The 12771-nt window shown below is 40.5% G+C and overlaps 1 protein-coding gene across 1 annotated transcript in view; it reads right to left on the bottom strand.

Annotated features, from left to right (window-relative positions):
- Positions 1 to 661: 661 nt before the first annotated feature.
- The window catches only part of gria3a (glutamate receptor, ionotropic, AMPA 3a), a gene marked incomplete at its 5' end in the record, with an annotated part of 59625 nt that continues 47515 nt past the window's right edge, over positions 662 to 12771 (bottom strand). The window contains 5 exons of the mRNA XM_079283362.1: positions 662 to 2022; positions 3201 to 3449; positions 4632 to 4746; positions 9090 to 9230; positions 9929 to 10176. Of these exons, the coding sequence (XP_079139488.1) occupies positions 3204 to 3449; positions 4632 to 4746; positions 9090 to 9230; positions 9929 to 10176 (750 nt within the window). The 3' untranslated portion in view covers positions 662 to 2022; positions 3201 to 3203. The remainder of the gene's footprint in view (positions 2023 to 3200; positions 3450 to 4631; positions 4747 to 9089; positions 9231 to 9928; positions 10177 to 12771) is intronic.

The following is a 12771-nucleotide window of genomic DNA, read 5'->3' as shown; positions in this document are numbered from 1 at the left end:
TTTTTTCTTTTTTTTTAAATACAAAGTTTTGACATGCAAATTAGTGAACTACATTCTAGTTCCATCTAAATGTTGTACTGTGGTATTTTAGTCCAGGTGGTTCTTGTTCTTATGGGTCATTGTGATGGCGAATGAAGTGATGCACGATTACGCACGAGGCAACAAGTCCAGAAAAGTGAGTTCAACTTAAATCGGATCTGATCTTGGCTGTATTTGTATTTAACTATGAAGTGAGGAATGTCTGTCTGTGTTCACATATCTCGAGAACTGCTCCTCTGATCTAATATCAATAAATCTGGTTATTTATTTATTTGTTCACGTATTAAGAACAATTGCTTTGCATCATGTTCCTCACTGGAAATTCTTTCACTAAAATCATTCATGTCAATATAGTGATAATGCATTTGAGCACATTTTTTCACGGTCTTCACTACACAGTCTATGTCATGAGTGGACAGACATGGATATAAACCGGCTTCCATACCAACACGACTCCAGAGTCTCAATCCAACAAGTGGAAGTCATTATATTCAACAAGTCTTCCAAATGATGAAAAGTGCAAAAAAATGAATATAAACCTGCTTTTATTAAGGAAATGTAATAAAATCCTTTGTACATGTCCTCTCCTCAGAGGTTCATTGTGTCCATACATGCAACTCTCATGGTTGAGGTACTGTTACAAATGAACTGGAAAAAAACTAAAACTGGATCAAATGCCATTATGGGGCTTTAAATTAAACCAGGATCCATTTCGAGTTGCAGTTTGGTCAAACTATCACCAAATGCACATGCACTTTATCTGGGGGGAGGAGGATGGGAAGTCTGACATACTGAACAAATGTAGGCGTACATGGTTTGTAGCTTTTGTAGGATTTTTTTCCTTCCGTTTATAAAAAGTTCACTTGTACAAACAGAAACGTTTCATTTGTAGCTCTTTCCTCAATGTACAGTTCACCTTCTGCATAATGCATAGACACAGAAAGCTCATCACAACCAAAGAAGCTAGGTGTGTTATCGTTTACCAAAACATGTTGAGATTCACAGCTGCAGATACTGCATTTACATGAGAACGGCTTCTAAGTGTGTACAAAGTGTAAACCATGAGCTCAGTTAAACCATTTGTCACTCTCATCGTCTCCAAAGGATTCATAATGCTTTTGATTTCAACAATATGGCACTAAAGTGATTCAAAGTGGACCTCATTTCAATACAAAATGGTCTTGTTTCCGAATAGTGGCAGTTGAAACAAATGCAGTCTCACGTGGTTGATTTAAAAGAAGCGTCTACGTGAATACAGTCGGTTGTATATAATGTCCAACAGGCTTAGAAAAAAAACACCACCTAAGCAGTTTCACATCGATGTTTTCTGAGTTCAAACAGGGCTACAATGTTCTCACTTTAATTGATGCTTCACCGTATTGATTGATGCTTGTCCTAAATATTATGAAACTAAAAATAGTCTTATCGTAAAACAAGAAAAATGACTTTACTTCACAAAATATAACATTCATCCAACTTACGATTTCACCACAGAAATACCGTATGCCTGTAAAGTATTCAAATTACTTGATAAGTACTGCAGGATGTTTTGATTGCAAATCATGGCTTTTTTTTCTTCTTCTTCAACATAGAAAACAACTGAAATTACAACAGTTCATCTAATTGTCATTTGAAGCACTGTTTTGCCCTATAGTTCCACACATTTGTTTTTTGTTTATATATTTTTCTCAAGTGAATTCAATTTAGATTGCATTGCCATGACGCCGATAAATGCTCCATAAGGCACTACAAGAGGCAAGTCTTATGCTTCCAGAAGAAAAAGGTCCTGTTGCAACATTGCCCTCTGTTAGTGTGATGGGCCTCACAACCCGAGTGAGCACTTGTTGACTCGTAGGCTTTGTGTCCAAGCTTGATGACAAAGACGGCTGCTGCCTCCAGGCTGCCAGCCTCGAGGTGTCGGGGTCACACACAGAGTGGCTGTTTCAATCCAGGCGCACCAGCAGGAATCAACATGGTTCACCTCTGCAACGAAAAGATGCGCAAAGGATGAGGACACAAGGCATGCTGGGAAGTCTGCTCATGTTGAGTGACCCCTTCATCATTTCATATTAATACAACTCGTGTTTTAAACTAGAAATGAACCATGTTAATATATTTACTTTAATAAGGACCAGTGTGTAACATTTTGGGGGATTTTTTGGCATAAAAGGAATATAATATTAATACCTATATTTTCATTAGCGTGTAAATGACCTGAAATAAAGACTCGTGTTTTTGTTACCTTGGAAAAGGCCATTTATATCTACATAGGGATGCGTTCTCTTCCAACAGAGTCCGCCATGTTTCTACAGCAGCCAAGAGTGGACAAACCAAGCACTGACTTTAGCGAGAGCATACTTCATAAAAGTTTTGCAATTTTTTAAAATGATATTCTGAATGAAATCTCTTCTGTAAAAACAAATTGCTTTGTAGCGTGTGTACATTTTCCTTTGTGCCTGTTGCTGCTTGCTCGTTTCCGATTGGTGGGGCATGAGCGCGCATGAGCGTGCATGAGCGCGTTCAACGTGAACTTTCAGATCGTGACTGGGGCCTGATGGCCAGGGCCCCTATAAGCATCCCATCGGTTGATTTGAATGGTGCAAGGGTTTACACGTCTTGATAGCTAATGACAGACTCATATTGTACTTACGTTAACGTTACAACAGTAGTGATGATTCGTGTGGATTATTTAACGACAGTAGTATTTAGCACTTAACCCCTGGAGCAAAAGATTGTAAATAAAACATTTGTGACCACATCGACCGGATGACTTGATCATATCTTATCCTATATGTTGGTAAGGTATGTCGTCAGATCTTCATTGTGTGAATTTAGATGACATCATTCGGCTGGTTTTGTCATCGCTGCTGTTGGTGATACATTGGTCACAGCAATCGCAGAATGGAGACTATAAACAGCTAAATTTAGCAGTTGTACTCCGACACGCGTGGAAAGGGAGGAGTGAGCGGAGGGGTATTTAGTCTGTTGCAATCTGCAACTCACCACTAGAGATCACTATATCGTACACACTGCTCCTTTAAGTTCATGATACAAGATTAGTGTAATCCACGAGATACGACTACTAGATTTACGAGATACTACTACTAAGATACCCAATGTTTAAACAGACACAGACATGGAAGCAACAGTGACGGACATACCCTTTAGATCTTAACGCTCTCTGTCCCGTACACGTTGTAGCCTTCACGATACGTGGCAAAATTCTGGGTGTTTGCCGGAGGGGCTGGCTTAAAGTTTTGGGCATTTTTCGCCAGCTTCAGTCTTTTGGTTTCTTGCCGTGACTTATAGCAGAACTCTATCAAAGCCACGGTCATAGCCAGGCCAAGCCCTCCCACCAGAATATAGAAGACTCCTGCCACGTTGCTCAGGCTTAGTGCACTTGTCTTGTCCTGGGGGAGGTAAAGACCACCGTTCAGACTTTTTTTAAGTGGCACTCTGAGGCTGACATCAAACAACATGTACACCCATCCCAACACAATGTACATCCTGCTACACTATCACTACAGTTACTCAGAGGAGGCTGCTGACTGAGTCTACAAAACCCTCTTGAGATATAGATGCCTAATTCTGCCTGTAAGGGAGATAAATATGAACCACTTAAATGTGTCTAATTCCTCCTCTCAAGTTATTTCTACCCTTAAGAGCTGGGAAGGTGAACATAGAGAGTTGCTATCTATCCTGCTTCATGGTCTCTTTACGAGGCCATGTCTAGAGGAAGGCGGTCGTGGTCGTACAGGTCTACAGATTAAAACCTCGATTCACTATCATAGCTGCTTATCTTCAACACACTGCATTTGTACAATCAAAGAGGCAAGCTGTGGAGGGGGAATTGAACCATTTTGCTGCTGTTAAAAGCCAAACAGTGATATTGAAATTAATTTATGTGAGTTTTACCATTTGCATGCCAACCATTGGGGGCATGTTGTAGTTCTAAAGGTAGTCAGTTACAAATGTCATGTCTAAAAAGTCAGTGACTTGTCGACATCTTGACATGAATTAAAGATGTTAAATAAAAAGTCCCTTACTCTGACACTCCATGTGTGAGACTTTTAAATACCACCTGACCACTTTGTGCTCAGGTGGTATTTAAAGGTCGGTTTGGACTTTGTCAGAATAAGGATAAAACATATTCATATTGGAGTTAATATGCTCTGTTTGCATACAAATGAACAACATCAACGATAAACTAAATTCCAATCAAGGTTTGGATGAAAACATAGCAGTATAATGGTTTCAATTCTATGATTCAACTTCTTAAACTTTCATGGTATGAATAAAAATAGTGTGATCATGCTGCAGTTTTACAAATCTTGATTTGTCTACGTACAGTAGTAATGAAGTCATGTTAATGTCGTCATGAGTTATGATTGGAGTGTAAAGGAATTATTAGGAGTATGTGTGACGCAAATCTAGTTTTTAGTGTTTTCCACATGCTCTGCTGCAAGTGTTCAGATATTTAATGTCCTGATCAACATGTCTGGGGAAATTAAATATGCTTTAGATGTTTGCATATGAACATTTAGGTCAAAATGCACTTTTCAATCAGTATAAAAAGACCTGCAGCGACTGACCTTACTTCCAGAGTCCTTGGTTCCACATTCACCCTTATCGTACCACCATTTGTTTTTCAGCTTGTCTAAGATGCCTTGTTCACTGAGTTTCAATACTGCAAGGTTTACAGGAGTTCTTCACGTGGGAAATAACATAAATAACATTTTATTATGTTATTTTATGTTATTCAACTTTTTAAACTACTTTATACTGTACAAAGCGATAAGAGTAGGGTCCTGGCCAACACATCACAGATAGCAAGCAACACTACAGTATATATATATATATATATATATTTGTAAATATATGATCTTTCATAATCCATGACTACCCTAGCATGCCAGACCCCACCTATATCGCTTTGAGTAATCGGCACACACTGATCACAAGAGCAGAAAAGATTTACAAAATGCAATATCAAGCAGCTGCTGCAGCGCTTTCAAGGAAAGAAAGAAAACAGAGGCAGTCATTTTGCTATGGGCGGCCTTTTTGATGTTTAGCAAGGTGGATCTAACAGGAACCCTTTCTTGAGTAACAGACTAATTCATTTCATTTCAAAATCCTTTCAATTTCATTAGAAGCTATAGGCAAAAACCCCACACAGAAACAAAGCGACGGGTGTTTTTGAATCGTTACGAGCCAAATGAGGTCAAGAAAATTTGGTTTTGAGAGTCTCTGAACCGAATCCCTGATGAGGGGAGTCACAGTTTGGGTTCCTTTGTTTTGCAAGACATTAGGTTCAATTTGCTTGACTGACAGATTTCCATGCTTATTTCCTTTCAGTGTTTGTAATCCAACATCATGAAATATATTGTATTCACCACTGTGTTCTTTGAGTGTCAAAAATAATACTTAAAAAAATAATTTTAAAAAAGCTAAACATTAACGAGTCAGGCATGATGTTCGGAGGATGATCTGCAGTCCTGTTCTCCAGTCAGAGCTCTTTGGAAGGCAAAGTAATGATGGAAACTCACGGCCATGAATGAAAATGCAACATCTGACTCTAACTCGTCAGAGGCAGCCTCGTCACTGCTGCAGCGTCGGCTTTTTGACTCTTCTTGGCGGATGGGCAGAGAGGAGGGAGAGGTTTGAGCATCAACTTGGAACTTAACGGTTGTTACGCTTTATGAATCAAGCTCGATGCCGTCATGATCCCACCCGCAGCAATCTGTAATGCTATTATTTGGATATAACGACACGTTTTGGATGCTTACTCTCTGTGTTGTTATGATGCCTCTTGGAGACACTATGAGGATGAATTGCAGACAAAACAAAGCTTTCAAGTGGGGGGGTTTACTTCCCTTTGAGAGCAACAGCTAAAAGACAACAGTTGTTCAGAATAATTCTGTTTAAGGGTACCGTAAAGAACTAAAAATAACTTTTAATTGAAGCTCACTATTGATGAGCATCTATTGACTTCTATCTTGTTCTTGTCTCTCTGGGACACACTGAGTGGCTGCTGACTCTGACCACTGACCTGCCTGAACATCGAATAAAGTCTGTGTCAATTTACACTCATACTCCTCAGTTTAATAACTTTTAGTCGCATTAAAAATAACTGCAGCTGGTTAAAGCTTATGACTGGATGTCTACCCTGTCGCACAGCATTGTGGGTCGGGTGATTTACTCTGCTGCCTTTTCTTGTTGTTACAAATTACACATTGACATTCTCTAAGCTGCTGGTCATCAGATAAAGGCCTCAGATCCACCACCAGGTGGTGACCATGGACTTCTACATAGCACACGGATGAGCAATGAGCACTGTCCAGGTTCACTTTATATCGCTGAATATTTCCCTGTTTCTTTTCTAATCTGAGAAACCTAAACAAAACAGAATGTCATCCATACATTATGCAGAGGAACAAATTACAGCAGTTGTTGGGAGGAGTCACATACAGGATATACTGTAGTATGTATGTGCCAAGAGACCATCCTCCGCTGTCTTCAACACTTTTCTAAACTTCATAGTCAGTAATCTGTTTATGTGTAACTAATTCAAAGTCTCCATCTGCGTAGCTAATCTTACAAATCTTAAGGTCATTAGGGAGCTCATGTTCAAGATATAAACACACACATATATAGATATATATATACACATATACACATACACGCACACATGTGTATGCACCGGCATGCAGCAGTTCAAATCAGCGCCCTCAGCCTCTGTCTTCTCTCACTTCTGCATGATCTCTGGTGACGCGCTGATTATGCAAAGGCTCTTAAATTATGCATCCGGTTGACCAATCAGACTCCATTCTGGGAGTATTTAACATCATCTTCTCCAGGACGTATCTAATCTGAAGTGCCTTGATTCTCTCGAGGTCAGAAGCTCCTCAGAGGGCGACTGACATTTTTTTAATCATAATTACTGAATAAAAACGTCGAACTTAAAAAAGCCTGCAACTTATATGACAATAGGAAATGTGATTTCCACTGCATGGGACCTTTAAAAGAGATGTCTGATAGTTGTTCTTTTCTCAGGCTGGCTGTCGTAAGCCTCTAAATCACAATCTATGAATCCCAAACTCTGATTCAGAACAGGAGGTGGACACCTGTGCAATCTACTGCAATACAATGCAACAGCTCGTGCTATAAATATTACATTTGTAAAGTTTAATAAAATACGAATGTTCAGTTTTTGTAGTACTCTTTTGTGTTGTTGCAGTGTCCCCGCGTCTCATGAGACCTGTAAGCGTCATAAAGATAGTCTTTATTGTCGTGTTGTAATTTGATACATTATACAGGTGTTTCTTTTATTGTGTCCACCCCCTGTAAGTGTTGACTTCACCTTCGCTCCATCGGATTTAAGTCATATCAAAACTTCCCCTTTTGAGTCTGTCTGCAAAACAAGAAAACAGGATCTAAAAACACTCATGACCACAAAAAACAAACAAAAAACATGCACAATAACCAACTCATATGGCCAAATTAGAACATAAATCACACACTGTATGATGTCTAATGAAATAAACGTCACACAGTACGAACAGAAACAGATTTGTTTTACATCATCCAGCTTTGACCAATGAAACGGTTGCAGACATGTGACTTAACGTTGTTTAAAATATCTCCATCGATTTCTTGTGAACATAAATGCTGAATTTGATTTCAGCAGCCAAATGACAGCGTAACATTGATTTAACGTTGTGCTGTGAACGTCGTTCTTTCTCAGTGGTAGTTACATACAATATATTTCCATCTCATTGTGTAATTACCCACACCTGCATTTCTGAACGGGAAATAAGGAGAAAGAAACGTGGCAGTCAGATTCCCGTGTCACACTGATGGTCTACTCTCTCTAACCAAGGGATCGAGGCACATTGCCGGTGAGAGGAGACGGCTTCTTTGTGTTATCCCACCGGTAGTATCCATGTCCTGCTCACTCAGGAATGGATGACTAGAGTCAATAACAGCAAAGCTTGCCCCGTCTCTTTTCTCGCAATATGCCAAGTGTACTGTGGTCGTGATGACACAAGCTGAAGAGCAGAGGCAGCGATGGATCCACAGGTGAGGGCCATTACTGTGCCCTGAAACAAAAAAAGATCAGGGGCCTCATTGATAGAAAGGTAGTACAACAGATTTGATTGAAGAAATTCTCATCGGAAAAAGGTCCCAACTGGTCTGCCGAGCTGAGCCTGATGTGCGCAGTTCTAAAATGTTGTAAATAAAGATCGATTATGTGCATATAGAAGTCTCACTTTAAGGTCCGATTGCATCTTTACACACTTATTTGCACATCAGTTCTATGCTCACTTTTTTTTACAAGTGAGATTCAATTCAAATCCTCTTGTACAAATGGAGCCCCTGGTCATCTCTTACACTCTATTACTGCAGGGTTTACCAGGTCAGGGTGGCCATGGATAGACTTTGACTGGCCTTGGACCAAGACCAACCAAAGGTCTCTTACGCTGGATTTCGATGAAAGGATGTTGGACAAAAAAAAGTTTGGACCGTTAGTTGTCAGTCTGTCATTAGAATTCTCACGTTTGCCTGCGATGCTTAGTCCCCTCAAGACAACGCTGTTCCCCGTGCCTGCCCTAACACCCAGGCGGCAGATTGGATGGGTCATACTGTACATTGTTCGATATGGAGATATGAACTGTGGAATAAGATTAAATCTTAGTTTTCTGGCATTAGTTGGCCACGTATGACGGTATGAAGCTGCCATGTTGACCTGTAGAAATAAAAAGCGGAGGGAATGATGATTTCTGTCTTTTATAACTACAGGTCAAAAATATAGAAAAGAACTACTCTGTCACAAAGACTATATTAAGCACTTATAATGAAGCACAACAATCTGATCTTCCTCTGTCCTACGTCTGCACTTTGCTTTATCTCACACTATTTAGCCAAGTAAAGGGTTCCCAGTTGATCACAGTTGCAAAAATGTCAAATCAAAACTTATTCGTCAAATATTTGGGCCCTGAGACTACAGTCAGTGTGAGGCCAGCCTTGCCGATTACTCTGCTCTAGGAAACCCGACTTTGGTGACATTGAGGCTGACCTTAGAGTCACCTCCCCCGCTGCCGCACTCTCCCTTGTCGTACCACCATTTGTTTTTCAATTTGTCCAAGAGGCCTTGCTCATTCAGTTTTAACACTGCCAGGTTAACAGCATTTCTTGAAACGATAAAACATAGCTTGTAAGAAAATGAACAGGTCCGTGAGAAATCTAATATAGAATATTAGTAAAAAAAATTGTGATAAATATCAATGGTTCATAAGGGGAGCACGGAAGGGACAAATTGGTGAAGAATTTCACTGGCGTAGAAGGGTAAGAAGCATTGTTACAGCAAAGGAAATGTTAAATGTTAGAGAGGTGGCATGGAGGGTTACATTGCTTGTAACTGAAGTGTGCGGGATGGGGACATTCTGTCATTGTTGAATTAGGAACCAGAACATCCAGCATGCAGCGTAACATTCATCACAAGTGACAGAGCAGCATTGTAACAAGCAAAAAAAAAAAAACACAATGCAAAAGGGCATCACAGAAACCGGGGGGGGGGGGTTGAAGGGCAAAATAAACAAAGATTGGGAAAGGTGACACACCGACATATTCAAATGGATTCAGTGATAGAGACTAATATACCATTAACCTTAAGCGAAAGGAAGAAACAGAGACACAAACCAGATAGATAGGACAGAACAGAAAATGTCTGAACGTGTTGATTAAACTCATAATACTGTTCACTCATTGATGCACTTGGAGAAAAAAAGAAAGATTAAGGAGTGAGGAAGAAGAGAATGGCAAAAGGAGACATCAGGGTAGGTGGAATACTATAACAACATGGAAGATATTGTTATGTTATCCCACCCACCCTAATGCAGAGCCCTTCGGTGTGGCCACACCGTAGCCCTTAGAATCGAGGTTGCCGCCCACTTTCATGGTGTCGCATGGTTTCCGCTGCTCTATGTACTCGTTCATTGTGGATTCGAGTAGAAAGGCGAACTTGCCCTTCGACTTTCGTACTCTGGCAACCCCGTCTGGTGTTGTTTTGGCAAACACTGAGGGTTCAGCTGATTTCATGTATGACCACATTTTCTCATAAACTCCTATTTTGGAGCGCTGCATTTCAGGACACAGAGAAAAGACAGAAACAGTTTAGTTATGCACTGAACACCGACAACCGTGATAACACAATGAGCCGCTGGAAGGAAGGGCTCGTTGTGGGAAATACTTACATGAGAAGATTGATACCACTCTCCTCATGAGCGTGGTATCAATCTTCTCATCTACCCCACAGAAAGAAAGAGGATAAGCATTGTTCTGATCCTTTAAAAGCAACTCTGGATCACATGGGAAATAACTGCTGCTGCACTTCCTGGCCACGCCCCACCATGACAACAGCGCCTGATGTGACACCACAGAATGGGGCGTGGCCAGAAGTGCAATATGCTTAAAGATTTCCCCACATAGAGGGCAGTGCACTGGCAGTTTTCTGCATCTTTTGAAATCAGAGTAGATTCACCCTTTTGATAAAATAAATAAATAAAAGCTGCAGCAGAGGTAGTGGGCTTTTTGCCAGCAGCCTGAAGTCGGACAACCTGGCAGCTCAGCAGAAGCAAAATGCAGGCCGTGTTCTGTATCAATATAAACAGACGGAAGTGTCCTCCTCCTCTTCAGTTTGTGTACGTACCAGAAGGTCACAGCTGGAGTCACCATTTAAATATGCTAAGTCATCAGTCCAGTCGATTTAGCTTTAGCACCACTTTAATCTGTGTAATTGGTATTTAAAATATTGTTGTTTAATATGTGATGCTAAATATAACATATAACCACCTGTGCAGGTTGTTTCTCTCTTCTTATATCGTTTGGGTACGCCTTTTTATTTTCAAAGCAGCGGACAGATTATGTTCAGTTTTCCTCTTTGTATCCAAATTACTTCAGAAATAAGAAGAATAATGTCTGCTGTTAGAGCTGTTAGAGCCGTTAGAGCTGTTAGAGCCGTTAGAGCCGTTAGAGCCGTTAGAGCCGTTCTAATTAGGTTTTTCTTTTAAGTTTCTCAAAATGTTAATGTTTTTCCTATAATTTGGTATTCCACAGCATTGAAAACCAATCAAGCTCAAAAAAAGATTAAAACCACCAATGATCTGACTGTTATTATTGCATAGTCATCGGTTCTGACATGATATTAATGAATCTACATGAAAGCCACATCATATAGTGTGTGTGTTATTTGTTGTTTGACAGTTCACCTGTGTGGCCCAGGCAGCTGGCAGCTGGAGCAGCTACAGACATGCACAGCCCCGCGCTGACACTCAGTACGCTGCTAAAAATGGCCGGCGAGAGGCTGATTGCCGGTCACCGGGGAGCTGGAGCACACAGCTGTCTACAATCGAAGGGGAAGAACAGAGAAGCTGCACAGCTAATATGACCTTCTGCTGAGCTCGGTGAGGGAGAAGCGCCTCAGAGGAAATTTAAGAGTTGAAACTTTTCATATTTCTACATCGTCTTTCAGGGGATGCTTGTCAGGAATTGTGAAGTTCATCGCTCGGGCAAACGGGAAGTACGTCAACGTGTGAACGGACCTCCAGAACTCTGGAGCAACTTCTTATTTACGTGACGTTTTATTTATTGACGATCTTATATATTTCTTCTCAACAACACACAGTATATTTGGAATTTGAAATGGACTATTTATCATATTGCTTTATTTATTTATTGTCCTTGATAACCGGGCCCTAGAGCCTGTATTTACTTGCTTATTTAAAGTATTTATTCAACAGAAATCAAGTGTGCATGACCAGATTGTGTGTTCAGTGGTTGTGTGAGTCACATGTGGTGTGTGAACCTAAAGGAACACCTCAGAGCGAATTGACAATCCAAGTCAGCTTCTTGGTGTGTACGGCCGTGTTGTGTAAATAATTCACCTTGTAATGGACTGTGGGCTCAGGCTAGTAAATGAATCATTCTTGACATATGCACCATTTCAGTTCAGTTGAGTGTTCATGGAAACACTCTTAACATGACAGTAATAGGTGAGGACACGCCCGGCCATAGCGTAACTATATCATTCTCAAATACAGCCGCTGCAACTTCACAAAGACAAATGATTTCAATGAATCAATTGTTGTTATTAATGATTTGTGTTGCCACAACAATCATTTAACTGACAAATGGGGCACGTGAGGAATGTGGGTTGACTGTCCCTTGTCCTTCTGGAAATGAACTGGTCTCAACTGAAATTCTTCCAGCGACCAGTTCATGCGTTTGCAGCCGACTGAAGGGCTGCGAGTGATTCATGGCCCTCTGTGTGCGTCTGTCATGCTGTCATCCAGAAACACAGACGACAGGCCGAACAAAGCACGCGCCATCTTTCTAGTGTTTTCATTTTATTTTTTTTGGTTTTCTGCATGCAGTTCTTAGTTAGGTGCATGATGAAGTATGTAATTAAAACTCATTTACTGAATGTTCATGATCAGTGGAAACAAATGAATAATGCACCTAAATAACAGCGTGGCTCATTTAGCAGCACCGCGCTGTAATGAACGTTAAAATGATCACTGACACACTTTGGCATTGTAATAGAAAGTAAACAAACTTCTTATTTGTCCTCTCCTCTCACACATCTGCTAACGTGCCGCTCTATAAATAGACACACGCAGCATTGCACACAAACTGAATGATCCAAATAAGTTGTCAGTCTCGGCGGCTTGCTGA

Source organism: Melanostigma gelatinosum, assembly GCF_949748355.1.
Source record: "Melanostigma gelatinosum genome assembly, chromosome: 14".
In the NCBI taxonomy this organism is placed as follows: domain Eukaryota; kingdom Metazoa; phylum Chordata; class Actinopteri; order Perciformes; family Zoarcidae; genus Melanostigma; species Melanostigma gelatinosum.
The sequence above is the reverse complement of the archived record's forward strand: the minus strand, read 5'-3'. Positions and strand labels throughout refer to the sequence as shown.